Source organism: Marmota monax, unplaced genomic scaffold (genome assembly GCF_021218885.2).
Source record: "Marmota monax isolate L192 unplaced genomic scaffold, Marmota_monax_Labrador192_F-V1.1 WCK01_AAM20220418_F8-fsc00020, whole genome shotgun sequence".
In the NCBI taxonomy this organism is placed as follows: Eukaryota; Metazoa; Chordata; class Mammalia; order Rodentia; family Sciuridae; genus Marmota; species Marmota monax.
Genome location: NW_026692912.1, coordinates 5,975,769 through 5,998,426, shown reverse-complemented (window position 1 = coordinate 5,998,426; position 22,658 = coordinate 5,975,769). Strand labels below are relative to the sequence as shown.

General features: G+C 39.7%; 1 protein-coding gene across 4 annotated transcripts in view; it reads left to right on the top strand.

The window, feature by feature from the left end:
* The first annotated feature begins 3,183 nt into the window (after positions 1 to 3,183).
* The window catches only part of Ecpas (Ecm29 proteasome adaptor and scaffold), a 115,223-nt gene continuing 95,748 nt past the window's right edge, over positions 3,184 to 22,658 (top strand). The window contains exons 1-2 of one of the 4 annotated variants that reach the window (XM_046451390.2): positions 3,184 to 3,515; positions 11,261 to 11,364. In XM_046451390.2, the coding sequence (XP_046307346.1) occupies positions 11,343 to 11,364 (22 nt within the window). In that variant the 5' untranslated portion in view covers positions 3,184 to 3,515; positions 11,261 to 11,342. Of the gene's footprint in view, positions 3,516 to 3,779; positions 4,147 to 11,260; positions 11,365 to 22,658 lie in introns of those variants that run through there. The other 3 variants (XM_046451388.2, XM_046451391.2, XM_046451392.2) reach the window with 3 other exon arrangements.

The following is a 22,658-nucleotide window of genomic DNA, read 5'->3' as shown; positions in this document are numbered from 1 at the left end:
GCTATCTCACCCAGCTAAAAGAGCCTTGATTGAAAAAAGATAATATTTAGAATAGAATTTGTCAAAAATTTTCAAGTTATGAGGAAAATTTTAAATGCCAATCTGTAAATGCAAGAATAGGTTGTATTATTTATCAAAACTCTTAGAGTCAGGTGAACAAGAAATTTTGAAGTCACTGTCTAAAGGAAATCAGAGGAGAAAGAATATTCAGGTATAGGGATAAATCTTTGAAAGAGGGAAGACTATACTATTTCATTTTCTAACATGCATGATTTCATTTTATATTGGACCAGGTCAGCTTTCTGCCTCTTTTCCAATGATATTTGAGAGGAAAAATAAACTGAATTTTGCCCAAGATTGGGAATTGATTGGCAATGTCTGAAAGACAGAAACATATTGGAAAGTACTTGAAAGTGCTCTGGAAAGAATTCAATGCCATCTCTGGAGTTGAGATGACAATTGGAACAAGTAATACTTAGGAGAGGACACATGGACCAGAAAACAAAAAGAAGAAAAGAAGAAAAACACTGAAGATGATGCGGATCTAAAATATAGTCAAGGGGCTGGGGTTGTGACTCAGCTGTAGAGGGCGCTTGCCTAGCGTGTGTGAGGTGCTGGGTTCGATCCTCAGCACCAAATAAAGAAAATAAAGGTATTAAAAAGATAAAATATAGTCAAAATTCACAGGAATTAGAGTCAAACAATACAAGGATTTTCTATCATGGTTAGAGACCATAAATAGATGTTTCTGAGTGTGATTTTAAAAAGCAAAGTGTCTTGAGGTGTGCTGGGGTTTTATGTTTAGTGAAGTGTCTTTAATAAATAACTGAGGGGACTGGGGATATAGCTCAGTTGGTAGAGTGCTTGCCTTGCATGCACAAAACCCTGGGTTCAAACCTCAAAAAAAAAAAAAAAACAACAACAACAAAACAACTGACTGAAAAGAACAGAGATGAAGATCCCAAGTGTGAACTACGTGGGCAAGATGGACCTAGTCTCTGGCTTTTTCAGTAACCCAAACAAATAACATATGAGACTTATTTATACGGAATTTTGGCTGGTCTGGAACTCTTTGGGAATGGATAATTCAGTCAATTGGGATAATTTAATTTTCTAGAAAGTTGAAGATTGATCCTTTTAGGCAGCTAAAATTGCTTATTTTTAACCACTGTAGATGAAAAGCTTGTTAAAATATACTCCATATTTTCTTCTTTTCTTTTTTGTAGTGCTGGGGATCTAACTCAGCATACTTTTTAATTTTTTTTTTTTTAAGAGACATGGTCCTGTATGTCGTCCACGCTGACCTGGAACTCCTAGGTTCAAAAAATCCTTCTACCTCCACCTTCTGAGTAGCAGGGAATATAAGCATCAGGCATGTGGCTGTCTGGCTTGGTTTTTTGATGCTGATATAATAAGACATAATTTTACTTCTTTCTTTTCTTCCTTCCTTCTTTCTTGCTAATTTGAACCCAGGATCTTGCATATACTAGGTGAGTGCTCTGCCCTGAACTGTACGCACAGTCCCTTGACATTCTAAAAATTTTGAGAAAGGGCCTAACTTGTCCATGTTGACCTTGAACTTGTGATCCTCTTGCTTCAGCATCCGGAGTAGAGGGGTGCATCATTGCATCCAACTGACTTTATTATTTTCTTTTTTACTACCGGGGCCCTCAACCACGGAATCACATACGCAGGCCTTTTTACTTATTATTTTGAAACAGGGGCTGCCTAAGTTGCTGAGGCTGGCCTTGAACTTGCCATTCTCCTGCCTCAGCCTTCAGTCACTTGGATTACAGATGTGCACCACTGTATCTGGCAAGACCTAACTAAATAAGACTCCAAGATATCTTATTTCAGTTTCTCAGTGGCCTCTTTTCTGGTCCCCATTTGCCCTTCACCTCAATTTCTCATCTGTTTTTGCTTTTTTCCTTGGTATTGGGGATCAAAGCCAGCACCTCATGCATGGCATGTTAGGCACAAGCTCTTCCATTGAGCTACCCACAGCCCTTGTCTGTTTTTGAAAGTTGAATTCTAGATAGACTGTATCTTAAAGCTGTTATTCAGTGCCAAAAAACTTCATGACTATGAAGCTTTTTAATGGGAAAACTCAGATATAATAAGTTTGAAGTGAGAAGCAACTCTAAGAAACTTTAGAGCTTTAAACAGTAGTGATCAGAAGCATTAAAAAAGGGGAGCTTTCCACTGAGCCACATTCCTAACCCTTTTTAAAAAAACTGAGACAGGGTCTCACTAAATTGCTTAGGCTCTTGCTACATTGCTGAGGTTGGCTTAAACTTGCAATCCTCCTCCCTCAGTCTCCTGAGTCACTGGGATTATAGGGTTGGGTGGATGCGCAGGGTTCAGTATTGTAGTTTTTAAAATTAACAGTGAAAATGTTTATGGGATATGGGGAAAACTGATATGGAATCCAGGCCCCATCAAAGTTGTAAATAGGGCTGCACATAATGTGTGAATAAACAAGTTCTTGTAGGATGCTCACTTAACTATTTTTCATAAATTTATCTTCGGTGATGGTGGGGCTGGGATGAAGGACTCTTCATTTTTAATTTTATGATATTCCTAATCTTTGTATTGTTTACAAAGATAATGTAAATTTTTGCCATAAAAACAACACAGGAAATGAGTATATCTTTAGTGTTGTGTAAGTATCTTGCACTTTGTTACATCTGGAATGACATATTCAATTTTCAAGACATTTTTCAGGGATTTGGAGATTTCCATTTTAGGAGTAAATGCTATTCCAATTCATTTAGGATCTTGATTTCTTCCTCTTATTAAAAAACAAAAAAACCCAGTATCTGATCTTGGACCTAATTTGTTATGACAGTACTCATCACTTAAGTACAGCAATTATGCAATCCCTGAATTCGAATTCCATTTTTCAAGTGCATGGGATTACATTTTCCATTGTGCATGACCTCATGGACAAACTGAAGGAAAAAAGTTAATCGATATCAAAAATAAGTCATTCAGGTTGCCAAGAACGTATAAACAAAAATTTAATGGCTCGTATAAGCGTATACAGTTCCACCGGAACACGTAACTTAGCGAATTTCCTTCATTCCGCAGCCCTGGTCCCTAAGGGCATCTGCAACCTACACCTCCCTGCGGCCTGCGCGGGCCGTTCGCGGCGCCGGGGCTCGCCCGGGCCTGAGTCAGCGCCGGGGCTGAGAAGTTCGGCGGGAGGCGCAGGGCGGGGCTTCCTCCCGCCGACTCCGAACCCGGCTCTACTTTCCCGAGTCCACGTCTCTTCCTCTGGACAGGCGTGTTTCTTCAGGTCGGGCCCCGCCAACGTGACAGCAACAGACCTTTAAAACCCGAGCTTCGGCCCCGCCTCGAGGATCTCCCCCGGCAGGAGCAGCCCGGCCCAGCTCCTCACCGACTGAAGCGCGCGGCGTCACGGGCGCGGCCAGCGGGACACCGGGCTCCTTGGCCGCCACCTCTTTGAGGCGCCCTCCACAGTACCCCAGGCATGGACACCGGCTCGGACTCAGGTCAGAGGCCCACGCGTCCGGCTAGCGCTGGGGCCGCGGTAGGCTGCTCCGCGATGGCGGAGCGGCTAGGCCCGGCTGCCCGCGCCGGCCGCCGCGTGTCGGGTCCGCGTGGGGAGCGCCGGCGGGGCGGGCGGCGGCAGGTGGGCAGGACGAGCCGCGAGCGAGCGAGCGAGGGCGGGCGGGCGCGCGAGGGGCCCAGCGGGGGGGCCGCTGGGAGGATGGCTCAGCTCTTTCTAAATATAAAACCGGCGTGAGTCGGGCGAGCGCGGCGCGGAGCCGCAGAGCCGCCGGGCGGGCCAGGCGCGCGGGGAGTCGGCCGCACAGGCGGAGGTGGCGGCGGCGGCGGCTCCGCAGAAGGGCGAAGCTGCGGGAGCGCCCGAATCGCGAGCTCGCGGGGGGCGGCGAGAGCGACGCTCGCAGCGCGGAGGACGCCGACGGCGGCGGCGGGCGGGCCTCGTGGGCGCAGCGCGGCCGGCGCGAGTGACCGAAGGCGGCTCCTGGCCCCTGCCGCACCGGGAGCCGCGAGCCCCCCGCGCCGCCCGTCAGCGCCCTCCCCCTTCCGCCCCTCCCTCAATCCCTCCCCGGCGCAACATGGCTGCGGCCGCCGCCTCCGCCTCCCAGGACGAGCTGAGTAAGTGCCACGGCCGAGCCTGCGGCTGCGAGCCCGAACCGGCGCCGCGCAGGCCGGGGGGCGGCGGCCGGCACCCGGCCAGAGGGCCGGGACGCGCTCGCGGGGCGCCGGGCCGGGCCGTGCAGGCGGACGGCTGCGGTGGCGTGCGGGGGGCTGGGGCGCTCGGGCCTGGCGGGCGGGCGGGGCGCGGGACGCCGCCGCCGGCGTTTGTAGGCCTCAGGTTTGCACCGTCACGTTGCGAAATTGAAACCAGAGCCCCGGGCGGAGCCACCCCTGCCCGAGATCCGCCCCGGCCCGCGTGTCGGGGGAGCCCGGCCCCCTGCCCGCGGTGCCCGGGGTGGCAGGCGGCCGGAGCCCCGGGGTGATGGGCAGCGCCGGACGGTCCAGTTTGACCCTGCCATGCCTCTCCTCCTCCCCGGTCTTGACTGTTGGGCGAGTTCTGGAAATGGAGCTTCGAGGAGGGGGAGAAGGTGCCTTTCTGTGACACACTAGAAATCAGTCGAAAGGTCACGGAGAGGCGGTGACCCTTAGTAGGAGCCGGGAAGGCAGAAGGGCCTATAGGGTCGCTCTGCTAGTCACAGGAGAAACCACGGGGTGACAGCGCTGTCAGAAAGGAGAACCAGAGCATACTCGACCCTAAGCGTTGCAGTTTTCCAGGGGACCTTGATCCTTGCTTTCGGAGAGGGGTGGTCACCCTGAATCCCAGGTCGCCCGTCTGCCGCCCCGGTTCACCTCAGTGCTTTGTGGGAAGTGTAGTCCCTGGGTGTTGCAGGCCTATGCTGGTCATAAATATTCAACTTTCATAGGACAAGTAGGGTAATTTTTGATTGCGTTTTTGGTGGTCGTTTTTGGTGGTCGGTTAGTTAAAATGCTTTAGGTTATTTGCCCCCCTTCCCATGCTGCCCTTTAGTTTATAACAAAAACAAAGGTGTCATTTGGAGATGATGTGGGTTTTAAATGGAAGCATGGGTGAGGTGTTGCAAGCTGGTATTTGTGAAGCTTATGTTGTTAAAAGCTCCTTCTGGATTTCCATATGAAGGTAGTTATAAACTTAATTTGTGTTTCTTTGGTGCTTGGCAGTTTAAAGCTACTTTTATATACATGATCTCACTTTTACCCTCATAACAACCTTGTGAGGCAGGTAGGTGGGAATTATCCTTGTTTTAAAGAGGAGGCAGGTTTACAGAGATTAAGTTCCTTGCTGCTTTGACACAAAACTGGTGGAACAGGAGTACTGTTGGTTTTTTGAGCTGAAATTAACACTTGGTGTGGCCCTGGACAGGATGGAGAGTGTGAGGAGACAAGGTCTCATGAGGTGGTTAGAGGTTGACATGGTTTAATAGCCACAGGGGTTGGTTGCATGTGAATCAGTCCCTAGGGAGCATCGCCAGGCTTTCTGAGGAGATCAGTTCTCTTCTCTGATTTTATTTTTATTGTGGTAAAATACACAAAACAAAATTTAACATCTTAACCATTTTTTAAGTGTACAGTTCAGTGGTATTAAGTGCATTCATGTTGTGCAACCATCACCACCATCCATCTTCAGGACTCTTTGCATTTGCAAAACTGAATTCTGTACTCATTAAACAGCACCTCCCCATTCCCTTCTTCCCCTAACCTCTGGCAACCATCATCCTATTTTCTGTCTTTCTTTGACTACTCTAATTACCTCATCTAAATGGTATCATATAGTATTTGTCTTTTTGTGATTTTTTTTTTTTTCAAGATTCATCCACGTTGTAGTATGTGTCCAAATTGCCTTTTAAAGGTTGAATAATATTCCCTTATATGTATACACCACATTTTCTTATCCACTCATCTCTAGGAACATTTGGGGTTGTTTCCAAATTTTAGCTATTATGAATAATGCTGCTGTGAACATGGGTGTACAAATATCTCTTTGAGACCTAGCTTTCAGTTCTTCCTGGTATATGCCCAGAAGTGGAATTGTCACCATACTGGTTTGTTTTTGTTTTGTTTTGTTTTCTTTTCCTTTTTGAGGTGCTGGGGATTGAATCCAGGGCATTGCTCATGCTAGGCAACCTCTTGACTCTGAGCTACATTCCCCAAGCCTTGTCACACTGTTTTTCATAGTGACTACAACATTTTACAATCCCCTTAGTACTTCATAAGGATTCCAATTTCTTCACATCCTGGCCAATATTTGTTATTTTCTGTATTCTCAGTAGAACCATCATAATGAATGTGAGGTGGTCTGATTAAAAAAAAAAATGGGGTACCACATGCTGTCTGAGTTCTTGTTGTGAGCATGAAATGTTAAAATCTCAATTACCAGTAGGAATCGGAAACAAAATGAGAGGAAGAATTGGATATCATTTTAAAGTTTCAGAGGTATTTATTCAGCATAAATTCAGTATATTCTCAGTTTGCTCCCATATATTGGGTACCTATCAAGATGCTGGTAGTACTTCTGATTAAGGGATTTAATGGCTTTAGCATCTAATGAAAAAGTTAGGAACAGATAATCTAGTTCTAGCCTTTGGCCTGGTGTGGTGTAACTTGCTTTTAGTCTCAAGTTTGCCTATAATCCCAGACACTTGTGAGATCAAGGCAGTAGGATAGGAAGTTCAAGGCCAACTAGAGCAATTTTGTAAGAACCTGTTTCAAATTAAAGGGGGGAAAAAGAAGAAAAAAAAGGGTTGGGATGTATCTCTTGGTAGAGTGCTTGGTTTAGCATGTGGGAAGCCCTGGGTTGATTCCCTAGTACTGAAATTCTAGCCTTTCCACTATTTTGTTTGGTCAATAATTGGGTACAGAAATCTCTTTTGACTTGGTTTCTGCATTTCTTCAGGAGAGATTAAATACTTGGCAATTGGTACCTTGGACTAACTAACTTGGGACCATATATACGTGTGTGTATGTAAATATGTAGATGCACACACACACACACACACACACTGATTAAGAAATTTCGAGTTTTTTTTTTTTTTTTCAGGATGGCTATAATAAAAGGGGATATGGCTGATAAAAGGTGCTTCTTAAAATTCCCCAGAAAAGGAGGCAATTATCTGAATATCTGCTATTATTTTTATTTATTTATTTTTGAGGTGGGACATTGATGTGTTCCCAGGCTAGTCTTCAAATCCTGGGCTCAAATGATCCCCCACCTCAACCTGTAAGTGCTGAGACAACAGGTGTATGCCACTGCACTCAAGTTGCTATTATTTCTGACTAGTAGATGATAATAGAAGCAAACCTTTGGGTGCCAGCATTGTTTTCTTCATGTAATATTTTATTGTGAAACTCTTCAAAGAGAAAAATTGAAAGTGAATATTCATATACCTACCATCTAGATTCTACTTTTGACAGTTGACCAGCTCTATTAGATCTGTCCATTTTTTGTTCCAATTTTTTCATTAAAAATTTTTTTTGCTTTTACTTTTTTTTATTTTGGAAAAATGCATCTAATATAAAATTCGTCATTTCTAGGTATACAATTCAGTGGCATTAGCTCCTTTCAGTTGTATCTGCCACCATCCTTTTTTTTTTGGTCCACAGCTCCTTTCAGTTATATCTGCCACCATATTTTGTGGAGCTTCTGAGAAGAGGAATTGATTATTGGGTTTTTCTAATTAATTTAGTTGTATTAAAATTTTTTGGTAGTATCATTGAACAAATAAAAGTTGCCAAAAGGTAGGTAGGAAGGATAATCTTGGGTTGAGTCTTGTTAGAATTTATGACCTTGTTGCAAATCCCATGTAATCTTCACTTTAAATCAGATAATTACGATAGAAAATAGTAAAACTATTTTTTCTTGAGGGTTTACCATGTATTCTGATTGCTTTGTACCTATTTACTGATTGAACCCTCATAACAACCCTAATTCTGTTATTGACTCGGTGATGGAGCTTTCCTCGTTATACTGTCAGGACTTGAACTCTGTCTTTGAATTCAAGTGAACTCTGTCACTTGAATTCTGTCATTCCAAAATTAATGTTAATTGTGCTCTACCATTATATTAATCTTTCTGCAAGGAAGAATGTACAGTTTGTAACAAGATCTGGATAGATTTTTTTTTAATGACTTGCTGCTATCTAGAAGGAATCTCTTATATAAAATATGGCAGTGTTTTGATGTTTGTTGAACAGAACATACTAAATTTTTGGATAAAATATGCCAAAAAGAGAATAATTAGTTCAGACTGTTAAAGGTAGTTCTGAGATCTAGTTTGTAACTTACTTAAGATCTATCTGGCCTGGTACGGTGGCACATGCCTATAATCCCAGTGGCTCGGGAGGCTGAGATAGGAGGATCTCAAGTTCAAAGCCTGCCTCAGCAACAGCGAGGTGCTAAGCAACTCATTGAGACCTTGTCTCTAAATAAAAATACAAAGTAGGGTTGGGGATGTGGCTCAGTGGTTGAGTGCCCCCGAGTTCAATCCCTGGTTACCCCCCCAAAAAAGATATTTCTATAATTTTCTTTATTTTTGGAGTCATATTTGCAAATCAAATAAAATTCATGCAGGGCAGGTGGCTAGTTTTTCTTCTAGTGTATTCCTCTGTCAGTTCATGGAAAAGTTGACATTATAGTTACATTTCAGCACTGGTCAGAGGTTCCTGACAGAAGGAAGGGAATATTTGAGACTTGAGACTTTTCACCTGGTAGCTGCTTACTGGTTTCATATTATGGGCTTTATAATTATAAGGTATCCTTAGAATCTGATCTTTGTTGGGATAAAGACAACTCATGAAAGAGCAACAGCCTGTAATCTTAAAGCATACACTATTAAATTTGACCATTTGACATAGCCAGGGGAAACTTGAGTCTCACAAATTGGTCAGATAATCAACATGTAAAATATCTTCTGAGAGAGCCTCTACCAATGCCAGGAATCCCAGTGACTCTTTTAGAGGATGAGATTTAGGAACTGTGTGTGTAGCTGAATGTGATTCTGTGGGCCTACTCAAAAAGCTCCAAAGAGATGATCCCTTTAATGATAGCCATACATGCTACTGAGCTGATCCGTGTGGAAAGGCACCTTTACATTTTGTTTACTTAACCAAACAGTAGGTTAAGGTGGAAAATGAAGATGGTATTTTTATTTTTTAATCAATTTTCATTCCATTTTTTTTTTCACTTCTACCCTATTCTATTTGAATTATGCTTTCAGTAAACTGTGGTATTTAAAAAAGGTCAGTGTCAATAAGAATTGTTGGCACCAGGACTCTGACCTTGTTCAGTAGATGTTAAAATTGTAGACACTGCCAGTGTGCTCAGATGGTTTGATCTAGTTGCTGATCTTTCCTTTAAGCCCTGGCCATTTCTCTGCCCTCATGCTTGCCATCTTTTGTAGCATTTTTTTACCTGCACATTTTCCAATTTAGTAAGCAGACTTTTAAAATTGAGTAAATAATTTATGATCCTGTCTCAGAGGGCTTATGTTAGAGACATTTCTATATCAGCATAAATAGCTAATATGAAGCATGATATAAAAAAATGCCCAACGTAGATCCTTGGAAACTTCAAGGAATGCTTATAACATTCCAGGGTAAAGCAACAATGGCTTGAATTGAGACATGGAGGTGGGAGAGGATTGTGTGTTTTCAGAAAAAGCTAAGTAAGTCTGATAGGAAAGGAATGGGGATATTACCACTATGAGAAGAAGTAAGAAAGGAGATAAACATCAAAGTCTGAGATGAGGCCCATGCTGCTTTTTTGATTTGGGATCTTGAGCAAATTACCTTACCTTCCTGGGTCTCAATTTCTTTCTCATAAAATTGGGATAACAAGAAACACACATAGTGTTATTAGGATTAGTGTAAACAATTAAGCTCTCTATAAATTACTTTTAATATTTTTGGTGTGGGGGGGCAATAGCAGATGATGCTGGGGAAGATAGTTTGGGACTAAGGTGTTGTATGAATTCTAGCACAACAAGTTTGGACTTTGTTCCGCAGACAGTAGAGAACTATCAAAGGCCCATAAGTAGGGGTATAAAATGTGTAGATTTGCTTTATAAGGATAACAGCTGCCAGTGGGGTAACACTGATCATAAGGATTCAGAGACCAAGAGCCACAGGACTGATTAGGAGGGCATAGCAGTGGCCAAAGAAAAGAAATTTACTATGGGCCAGAGTAGATGAGGTTATTACAGAGAGGAATGAGTTAGAGATGAATCCAGGAGTCTAAATTAAGAGACTGTACAATGGAAGAATAGAGGAAAGTATAACTTTTAGGCAGATTTAGGGAATTGGAAATAAAAGTGAGAACAAATTTGTGTTCAACAAATATTTGTTGAATAAATGAAATATTGCGGCACTCATGTTGAGTTGTTTAGGGAGACTGTTTGAGACTAAAGCCTCTGGAATCGGAGTCAGAGTCAGAGCTGGTTTTGAATTCTGGCTCTGCTATTTTTTTGGTTAACGTGTCCTTGAACACATAATTGCTAATTTCTGGGCTTTGGTTTTCTCATCTGTAAAATGGGATAAAAACAAAACCAGTCACACAGTATTATAAGAATGGGAAGAGAGAATTCATGATAAGAACTTGGCATAGTATTTGGTCCATAGATTGCAGACGTGTGGGAACTTGGTTCTGAGGCTTGGGAGAGTGTGGAAATGATGATGGAATCATAGGAGTGGATGAATCGATCAGAGAACAGCTGGTTGTGGGCCATATACATTTAGGGTGAGAAAAGCCAGGGAAGGAGATGAGGAAGGAGTGCTGGGTGGTGAGTTATAGGTTACTAAGATTATGACTATTAATCATTTATGTTTTCAGTTGTAATGTCCTAATAATGTGTACATACTAACACTTTTAAAATTTTAATGTAAGGTTTTAATATGTTTATGATATATACACACATGTGATAAAATATGTTGTATTGGTATTGGAGTTTTTTTTAGTCTTCAGTGTATAATTATCGTTGTATTTTTTTAAGCATTAGCATTTTCTCAGTAAATTCTGCTTATGGACATATTCTTTATTCTTTCCCAAACTTGGTAATCACATTATTTTTTACTTTTCATTCTGAATTTGCAAAACAGGGCATTAAAGATTTTAGCAAAAAATGAAAAGTGCTTATTTAAAAATGATAGCTATGCGTATAAATCTTTTAATTGTATTTTTTTTTTTTTGGTGTTCTAAATAATAGATTCTTTATACAATTGCGTATGTACGAGTGGATGAACATACCATTGGTGATCCAGAGGATTTTTGTCAAGATTGGATAAACCATGTATCACATTGATTGTAGAGGTTAGTAGAATTAGTTCCTGAGGATGTGTGCATTTTTTGTAGCAGCATTTAAAAATGCATCGATTATCAGGTGGCATTTTCCCCCCAAGATCTTAGGTTTTTTCCTTGCCCTATTTTCTGGCTATCCTGAGAGAATCAGTGAAGTTCATATTAGTTTGTATATGCCTGAAGCCTCTATTCTCTCTGATGATAAACTTTAAAAAAAGAGCAAGAAAGAAGAAAAACGTAAAATTTGAAGATGGTGCTTAGCAGTGTGCACAGGGGAAAGATAATGGGTGCTAGTTTACAAATAACATTATCTGCCACACAAAAGATTTCACATGCTCTAGGAACATACTAGTGGAGTTAATTGTTTTATTTATGAAAAGAGGTATTGAAGGAAGCATTATCATGGTAATTGGATATTCCTGATTCTGCTATTTTCAAAGTGCACTGTGATTTAAAAAAAAGCCACTTAGTTCTTCTTCACTCTGAGTTAGTTCAAGAATATGGTGTGACTTTTACTCTTGGATGGTATAGAATGTCTTTTGAAACCCTGAAAATTCTGATTGTAATTCTCTGATATTAGGATTCAATATCCAGTGACTTCTTGGGATTTTGAAACTTTAATCCAAAAGTGCTTTTTGTTGCTATCTTCTAATTTAATTCTTAGAGTTATTTAACTACTTTTCCCTTAGTATATTCTACTCCTTTTTGGTAGGTATAATGTTAATTATGGTTTGTGGTGTCTTAATTCATTTATGTAGAGTTTTGAGGGATGATATATTTTATAATCAAAGTTCAACTTCAGAATAAAATTTGACTTTTTTGTGTTATTTGAGAAATGGAAAATTGGAGGGTTTGGAAGAAATTGTTCAGAAGAGCAATGAGAGTGTTGTTTATTCCTTCCTAGATCCTTGAGCTCTTACAGCTTTTGGGCCTGTGAGAGATGTTTTAAGGCCTTTATGATATACTGAAGACAAGCAGGTCATACCACAAATGCTGGGATTTAAATAGTACAGAAATCAGGAACATTCTACAGTTTACCATCCAAATGAGCTTTTAAAGTAATTAACTGCTTTGGGTAGATTTTTACTATCCTACTCTTATGTAGAATACATTGCTTCCCACAAACTGGCTTTCATAAAGTAATCCTTTTGCTCATCACCTGATTACATCTGATTTCTAATTTGTGTATCTATCTGCCACCTCCTAGCTCTGGGGGAGAGGGCCTCCTTGGAGATGAGAGCTTGTGGACCTCAAAGTGTGTGTTAGAAGTCTGGCACTTATTCATGACATTTAGGATGTGGATTACTTGTTTTATCACCCAGCCCAACCTTGCCAAGCTACCCCTAGGACTTCCTTCTCTTCCTCAGTGTGTGTATGAGGGGGGTAGAGTGGGTGAGGGTAGAAACAGGATGGAGGCTTGGTGCTAGCAGGGGGAGGGGTAGCCTTGTTGATCATTCACAGGCTAGGACTTCTGTTAGGGAAAGCAAGACTTCTCTTTTCATTTTCCTGCTTAAAGGGCCTAAACACAAGTGTATCTGGATGCAGGGGTGTCCCGATAGGAACATCTGCCTTTGCCTTGTGATGGTGCAGACTAGGGGACAGGAAGATGATCTGATTACCTTAATTTCGGAGAGAAGGGTTTCAGGGTTACTGGCACGGACTGCATTAGCAGAGACCTTCTGTCTAGGACTTAATTATCTGTGAAGGTTTTCTTGCTACCCATTGGGCTGCCCTGGCTTCAGGGAGGCAACTCCCATAGGAACTTGGATGGATTGTCTCGTTCCAGGAATGAATCTTCTCCCCACTTGCAACATATTATATTGGTGGTTAATGTTGGATAACTTAACATTCTCCTTTTAAGGATATTTGCATTTAATTGAGTTCCTTAAAATATAGGATAGAGGTAGAAGCAAGCCTGTACTTAAAATCATAGGATTAGAGCTCAGATTTCATATTTCTAGTCTTCCCTCCCCTTCCCTCCCTGCCTTCCTCCCTTCTTTCCTTTCTTCCTTCCTTCCGAGATTGAACCCAGAAATAGTGTACACAGATTTACATTCCCAGCGAAGTAGGGCCTCACTGAGATGCTGAGGTTGGCCTCAAACTTGTGATCTTCCTGCCTTAGCCTTCTGAGTCAGTGGGATTACAGGTGTGTATCACCGTGCCTGGATAGCCATTAATTTCTAAAGAAGCATCTTGCTGGCTTCATTTGGATTTTGTCAAGTATTAGAGTGATATTTAGTGATTTGAAATGACATTTAGAAATCAAAAGATGAAGTGGACTTTAAGGGCTAGTACCTGGTTAGATTTATAACTCATAGAATTATCTACTAGAAAACATTGAGAATTATCCACAAAGTCTAGATGCCAGGCAGAGCTCTCTTATTCTTCATAGTTTTAGTCTCAAACTCCTAATTACAGGGATCATCAAAGTTCAGAGTTGCTCATTCTCTTCCTTGATCCCCAGCCTGTTACTTCCAGTTTTCATATAATTCAGTTCCCATATTTAACGTTTGGACTCCCATTTCTGGAAATGCAGCTAACCCAAGCATTCCAAGAGTACACTCTTGAAGATGTGATGAAGTCATAGGGAGAGGCATTGTTTTAGAAGCACTTGATCTTCTACAGTTTAACTAGTTTCTCCCCTCTCCTCTTCCTTAACCTCTCTTCTCTTCTCCTTTTCACCCTTTTCCTTTCTTTTCTCTCCTTTTTTCTTTCCTTCAGATCAAACCCAGAGCTGCTCATACCAGGTAGGTGCTCTTCTACTGAGCTACATTTCCAGCCCTCTTTTTCTTTTTTTTTTTCCCTCTCTGTAGTAACTGTTGCACTCCTGCTGATTTGGAGCAGAACCATTCTGCCACATAATCAGATCTTCAGGAATCTCACTTTTTAAATTTTTACAACTTCTAAACACTTGTCATACTATTAAAAAGATATAGTCCCGGGCTGGAGATGTGGCTCAAGCAGTAGCATGCTTGCCTGGGTTGTGTGGGGCGCTAGGTTCGATGCTCAGCACCACATACAAATAGAATAAAGATGTTGTGTCCACCGATAACTGAAAAGTAAATATTAAAAAAAAAAACTCTCTCTCTCTGTCTCTCTCTCTCTCTTAAAAAAAAAAAAGATACAGTCCCTTTCCAAGTGATTCTAATTTAAAAATTACCAGGAGTCCCCTCCTTTCCTGTACTACAGATGTTAGACTATAGATTTCTAAATAGCCTTTGTAGTGCAGGAGGAGTTAATACTTTAAACATTCAGCATTTATCAGCAACTATTCTCTGCAAGAAACTGAGTTAAGTGCTGGGATAAAAGAAATTAAGTCACAGTTTCTCAACTTGAGCTGGAGGAAGATGGAAACAAATGAGTAGGCAGTCAGATAGAGTCAGATTCAAATCACACCTCAAATAGTCTAGAGAAGCGAAGATTGGACAGTTACATATTATACAGCAAAAGGTAATTTTGCTAGAATAGGAATTGAAAAGGGTTGTGAAAGTCTTCAGGGTCAGCATGGAAGGCGTGTGTGTGTGTGTGTGTGTGTGTGTGTGTGTGTGTGTGTAGCATGTGGTATTTAAGCTGGACCTCAAGCCGGACAGATTTGGATGTGTGGAGATGGAGGGATGATCTGGAGCAGTTGGGAGAATATTTCCTTTTGAGTGACTTGCTTGGTCAAAATAATTGGGCTGCGAGAATTTATGGCATACTTATGAAGCTCTTAGGATTTGGATTGTTTTTTTGAGAGTGTTTAGAGGCATAGTTGAGAAGGTTCCTTGGAGCAAGATCAACCTATGCTTGGGATGGACTCCCTCTCTGATCTGATATTCATCCTAGGCATAAGGGAGCTGCTTATTATTATTTTTTTAAGTGGTCTCTCATGGAAATATATCTTTGTTTTCTTGGTGAAGACATTCCTTTTATATTTGAATGCAGTTGAAACTGGCTTAAGCAAAAAATGGGCACTTACAAGGAATCAGAAAGTCTTATGGAACCAAGAGGGCCTTCCAGAGGTCTTTGGAACTAGGGACTAGAAGCTATTCAGATTTTCTTCTAGCTTCTCTCTGGGCTTCCATGTTTTTCTTTCTTCAGATCAGCTTTCTCTGTTTTTTTTTTTTTTTTGTTGTTTCATGGGGTAGGCTGCAGATGCCCATGTCATATCTTCTAGCTTGCTTTTTACAGATCCACTCAGAGGAAGCTTGGTATTTCTGGTCCCAATTCTGAATGCTTGAAGAAAAGATGAATTTCGTTAGTGATCCACCCCTCACACATTGGCTGTGGTCAGGGTTCAAAGTCTAATTAGATTTAGTATCTTCTCTATCTTCTCTCTTAGGCTGTGCTGTAAATTTAGTATACTAGAAGGAGGTTTGGGTTTGTAGGTGGACTGCCACTTACTAGCTTTGAAATGTTGAATATTTTTTTCTAGGCTTTATTTTCCCGAATGTAAACTAGAGCTGATATTACCTGCTTCAGTAGATAGTATTTTAGAGAAAAAATTGAGTTCTAGTGTGTAGTTAGAGGATAAAGATTTCTTTGGGTTCAACTTCTGGTTCTGTGTCTTATTAGTTTGGTGACCTTTGACAAGTCAGTTAGATCATGAAACTCAATTTTCCCTTTATAAATGCACACAGTATCTGTACCACACCAAGTTTTTCTGAGACTCAAAAGGCCATGTGACCTGGCATGCACAAGACCCTGGGTTTGATCCCCAGCACCTAAAAATTTTTTTTTTTTTTTTTTTTTGCATAAAAGGCCATTTGATTCAAATGTACGAATCAGAAGAGGGTAAATAGTATTAGGAAGATACTTCTTTGTGAAATATTCTGTTATGTCTAGTATAATTCTATGGTTACTGGACAGATCATTTAAAAAATATTCTGTAGTTTTAGGTTATTAGTTAATTTATGATGTAATGGACAATGGTCTAGGTATTTTCACCTTTCCTGTCAATTTCAGCTTTACACTGAGACTCTATCCTTATTTATTGTAGTTTTTATTTTTTTGCCAGAGATTGAGCCTGGGCCTCACACATGCTAGGCAAGTGATATACCAGTAAGCCACATCCCTAAGTCCTTACATATATTTTGAAATTTTCTTTTATATGCAGAAAAAGTGATACTATTTGTATAAAATTTATACAAATAGTATAAAAACTGTGAAACCTTTCAACCCCCAAAATAACCATTTTCTCTTTCTTGTTTACGTAAAGTAACACGTACTTTTGAAGTAAGTTAATAATAACCTGGAATTAAACAAATGGAAAAGAATCCTCTGAAATTCCACCACACAGAGGTGATCAGGGATAGTCCTTTCCCTGTTCCTTTTGACAGTTTTTTTTTTTTTTTTTTGCTTACTTTCTAAGGAATGTTTTTGATATTCAGGTTTTCCTGAGAATATGGTAACATCTAAGCAAATTGATTTGTTGCTTTTTCCATACACACACACACACATACACACACACACACACACATACAAGGAATAATGATGTAAGTGAAAAAGCAGTAATTGTAATTCAAGTCCAGTAGGAAAATAGCTTTTCCTCATTAACTCAGAAGTCTAAGAGTTGTATGTTTTGGAGAGTTCTGAAAATTTGTGTGGGTAGTTTTTATTTCTCATGAATAATTTAACGTTTTCAGAAATACTGATGGCTAAAGGTGTGTAGCAGGGGACCGAATTCTTTAAGTTTTCTTTTTTTGGTGGTACTAGGCATTGAACCCAGCCCCAAATCCTTAAACTTATACTGATGATTTTTATCTTAGAGGTAGGTGGAGAGAAGATTCTTTCTTTGTCTTTTTTTTTTTTTTTTGCTATGCAGAGTTGAACCCAGGGGCGCTTAACCACTGAGCCACATTTTCAGCCCTTTTTAAAAGTTTTTGTTTTAAGGCAGAGTCTTGCTAAATTGGTTAGGGCCTCACTAAGTTATTGAGGCTGGCTTTGAACTTGCGATCTTCCTGCTTCAGCCTCCTGTGTTGCTGGACTCCTTCTTTAAAGAAACTAAAGACAAATGAATAATATGAATTAGAGAATTATTTAAAGGAAAGTAAATGAATATATTTACATTCTTGACAGTTTTTTCCCTGATAAATATAATAGTTGACATGAGCTAAACTGGAAATTGTTTTTTTTTTTTTTTTCTGTGATTTAAGATTCTCAGGGTTTTAATATTTTCCTTTGAGATCAAACGTTCCTGTTTTTGTTCATCTATATACTGCAAGGTTTCTTTCAAGCTTGAATATTTTGGAATTAAGACATTTTGTTCTTATACTTGAAACATGAATTCTTTAAAAACAATTTGTGTATTTTTTTTCAAATAAAAAATTAAATGTATTTTTACTGAAGAATATTTGAAGAGTACATGAAAATGTGAGGAGAAAAATACCTGACAAGAACAATTTAGAGGAGGAAAAGTTTATTTTGGCCCAGATTCCAGAGGTTTAGTCCATGGTCAGCTAGGCTCATTGCTCTGGGCCCAAGAGAGGCAGAACACGGTGGAAAGGTGTAGTAGAAGAGTGCTGCTCCACTCATGGCAGCCACTGAAGCAGAGCGAGGGGGAAGGGGTTACAAGAAAGATGGCCCTTCCAGGGCATGCCCCCAGTGATCTACTTCCTCCAGCCACACCCCATCTGTTTATTGTTACCACTCAGTCCATTCAAATTAGGATGGACTGATTAGGTTACAGTTCTCACAGTCCAATCAGTTTATCTCTCAATGTTCCTGCATTAACACAGGAGCTTTTGGGGTACATTTCATATCCAAATCACAATAGATGTATATGTGTTCTTTTAAAAATAATGAAATATTTAAAGTAAAAAGAGAAGTAATAAGGAACAATCTTATGAAGACTATTTTTTTTTTGTAGTGCTTATCGATTGAGCCCATACACTGATCATGTTAGGCAAATGCTCTCTGCTACTGAGTCGTTGAGTCGTTATTGCAGCCCTTTCTGAGGACTTATTATTGACAGATGTAAGACTTGACCTATTATTGTCAAGTCTTTATAATTTTTTTAATTAGTTTCAGATCTTTAATTTTTCCTTGCAGTGAAAGTAATTTTCTTTCATTTTAAAAAATAACATTAAAGAGAGTTCAGACTTCCTGTGCTACTTCTTGCCATCTCATTTTACTTCTCCTTTTTTTTTTTTTTTTTTAAAATATTTATTTATTTAAGTTCTTGGCAGACACAACATCTTTGTATGTGGTGCTGAGGATCGAACCCGGGCCGCACGCATGCCAGGCGAGCGTGCTACCGCTTGAGCCACATCCCCAGCCCCTTACTTCTCCTTTTTTTCCTTTCCTTTTTTCCCTTCCACTTAGAGGTTGTCATCCTGTGATGTTTGTATCATATGCCATATATGTAAAATTTAGAAACTTTGCATAAGTGGGTCCATATTGTACATATCTTTCTTTACTTGATCTTAGACAAAAGGCCAAGAAGTCAGATTAAAAGCTTGAAGTCATACTTAAAGCTTTTCCAAGAAAAGTGAAAAGGGAAAATTAAAACTCAACCCACACACAAACTCAAGCACAAAGCATAAAACAGGAATATATTAAAATTAAAAATATAAAAGACTATAAAGCAAAAGAATAAGCATAAAAATCTACATGTCTTTTAACTAAAAATGTACACATTTTTCTGCAACTTGCTTTGTTTCATCTTCTATTTTTCAGAAATAGTCCAATTGGCCCATGTGACATGAAACTCCTGTTTATTTCCACTGTTGTATGACAGTGCCACGGTTTCTTTATTTGTTCTTCAGTTGACTGATGTTTAGATTGTTTTCGTATTTTTGCTTTTACTAACCTTGTGGCTATGAACAGTTTCATTCGTGTGTCCTAACTTTATCTCTTTTTAGGAAAAAAATATTTTCCAGAACAGTGCTACACAAAGTATGGTCGGAGGAAATAGTTCCTGAGATTAAGGAACTTTCATCAGAATATAAGTATTACTGTAAATTTAACATTTCTTATCCTAGTAAGAGTTTCTGAAGGAAGTAGAACTAAAGAACTCTTTACTCAATAGTTTGTAGATGGGCTATTGATTAGTAGACCTGCAAAGTTGAAGTGCATGTGTCTCTCCAACTTTACTGAAGATGACTTTATTAGAGAAGTGATCATATCAGTGTGTATTCCCCTACCCTCGAGAAAACCAGAATTCCTCTTGGTTTATTTTAAGTCTTTACCAACAGTTGATACTGTTAAATTTGGAAACTTTATTTTTTTGTTGTCAGGCATGCAAAATAGTAGGTCACTATTGTATTAATTGTGCATAGGCTGGGTATGGTGGTACACACCTGTAATTCCAGAGACCAGACAGGCTGAGACAGGAGGATGGCAAGTTTGAGGCCAGCCTCAGCAACTTAACAAGGCCCTAAGCAACTTACTGAGATCCTGTCCCAACATACCAACACACACAATAAAGTGGGCTGGGGATGTGGCTCAGTGGTTAAGTGCCTCTGGGTTCAATCCCTGTACCCCCACCCCCCCAAAAAAAAAAAAAATTGCGCATATGTGACTAGTGGCATGGAACATCCTTTTGCATATTATTTGATATTTGTGTCTCTTCTCTGAATTGCCTATTTGTATTTTTTTGTCCACTTAGAAAATTGCATTATTTTTCTTCAGTTGTAGTTCTCTATATTCAATTTCTTAGTTAAAAGACATTGTAGAGGTCTGGGGTTGTGGCTCAGCGGCAGAGTGCTTATGCGAGGCCCTGGGTTTGATCCTCAGCACCACATAAAAATAAATAAACAAAATAAAGATATTGTGTCCAGCTAAAAAATAAATATTTTAAAAAAGACATTGTAGATATTTATGCTTATTCAATTGCTTTGTGTAGTCTTTTATATTTTTAATCTTAATATATTCCTGTTTCATGCTTTGTGCTTGAGTTTGTGTGTGTGTTGAGTTTTTTTTTTTTTTTTAATATTTATTTATTTATTTATTTATTTTAGTTCTCGGCGGACACAACATCTTTGTTTGTATGTGGTGCTGAGGATCGAACCCGGGCCGCACGCATGCCAGGCGAGCGCGCTACTGCTTGAGCCACATCCCCAGCCCCTGTGTGTTGAGTTTTAATTTTCCCTTTTCACTTTTCTTGGAAAAGCTTTAAAGTCTTGCTTTTATACCCATGTCCTTAATTTACTTGCAAGTGATTTTTTGGGTATTTGATATTTTTTTTTTTTTTTTTCATGTCATTGAATGGTTTCTTTTTTCTCTAATATTTTTTTTTTGTTTGCTTTAGGTGTTGTTGGGGTTTGAACCTAAGTCCTCCTGCATGCTTATAAGTATGTGCTCTACCACTGAGCTACACCCCCTAGCCCTTTGCTCTGATTGTTCATGTAATTTTTGCCAATCTCAAGTTTCATGCATTTCTAGTTCTCTTTCCATGTTCTCTATTTTAGCCTATAGGTTTGTCCATTTCTGTATTTTCATCAGCACAGTCTTAAAATTGTATCCCAGGGCAAATTTAAGGGCTTCATTCATGCTAGGCAAGTGCCCTACCACTGTGTAGCATCCCCTACCCTTTTCAGTTTTTTTTTTTTTTTTTTTTTTTTTTTAAGATAGGTTCTTGCTGTTGCCCAGGCTGGCCTCAAACTTGTGATCTTCTTGCCTCAGTCTCTGAGTAGTTGGGATCACAGGTGTGCACTACTGAGTCTTGTTACACAGTCTTAATTAGTATAGTTTTAATAAGTCTTGAAATCTAGTCAGGCCATTTACTTTTGTTAAAAATTATCAGTTATTCTTGGCTCTTTAATAGCCCCATGTTCCATTCATATTCCACATGAATTTTATACTCAGTTCTTTAGGTTTCATGAACTCTGTTGTCTATAGAGTGTGTTGGCGGGGGAGCTGCTCACTTTGCAATATTGATTTTATTTGTCAGTATTAATGCTATTTACCAGATATTTTTGGTTTTCTCTTCTGGGTGCAAAATAAAATTTCGTGCCTGGAGGCCTTTTGGTTGGGAATGGAGCTGGGGCATGTGATTAGTTTAACCAGTGATTTGGGCAGAGAGATTGGGAATATGGCACCAGCCCGCAGTGTTGGAGATGGGATTGGTTCTGTCAGCTGACTACTTAGCAGAACCCTTCTTTTACCTATGGTTGATGAATAGTGTCAGCAACTAATATTGTTTCTTTAAGCAGTGTGGATTTTGGCATTATTATCACAAAATGATCCAACCTATTCTGTCTGATACAGAAATTCATGGATATTATTATTCTCTATTTATTCTGGTCTTCTCTTATGAGTTACAGTTTAGATTATAATTTTCTCTATAAAGGACTTTGATATGTTTTATTAATTTATTTCTAGATACTCTACAGTTTTTATTGTTGTATTGTTGTTGTAAATTAACACCATACTCCTCTACTTCCTCCTCCTTTTTCTCCTTCTCCTTTTTTTTTTTTTTGCAATACTGGTGATGGGTCTCAGGGCCTTGCACATGCTAGGCAAGCACTCAGTCTCTGAGCTACATTCCTTTGGCTGTCCTCCTGCCTCAACCTTCCAAGTAGCTGGGATTATAGTTTGAATTACATCTGGCTAAATTAATAAATTCTATTTTTATTTATTTATTATTTTTTAAATATTTTTTAATTTTTTTTATTATTAGTTGTTCAAAACATTACAAAGCTCTTGACATATCATATTTCATTCATTTGATTCAAGCAGATTATGAACTCCCATTTTTACCCAGTATACATATTGCAGATTCACATTGGTTACACATCCACTTTTTTACATACTGCCATACTAGTGTATGTTGTATTCTGCTGCCCTTCCTATCCTCTACTATCCCCCCTCCCCTCCCCTCCCCTGCCCTCCCATCTTCTCTCTCTACCCCATCTACTGTAATTCATTTCTCTCTCTTGTTTTTTTTCCCCTTTCCCCTCACTTCCTCTTATATGTAATTTTGTATAACAATGAGGGTCTCCTTCCTTTACCATGCAATTTCCCTTCTCTCTCTCTCTCTCTCTCTCTCTCTCTCTCTCTCGTCCCTGTTTAATGGTGATCTTCTTCTCATGCTCTTCCTCCCTATTCTGTTCTTAGTTGCTCTCCTTACATCAAAGATGACATTTGGCATTTGTTTTTTAGGGATTGGCTAGCTTCACTTAGCATAATCTGCTCTAGTGCCATCCATTTCCCTGCAAATTCCATGATTTTGTCATTTTTTAGTGCAGAGTAATACTCCATTGTGTACAAATGCCACATTTTTTTTTATCCATTCATCTATTGAAAGGCATCTAGGTTGGTAAATTTTATTTTTAAATATTTAAATTTATTTAATTTTGTAGTGCTATGATTGAATCCAGGGGTGT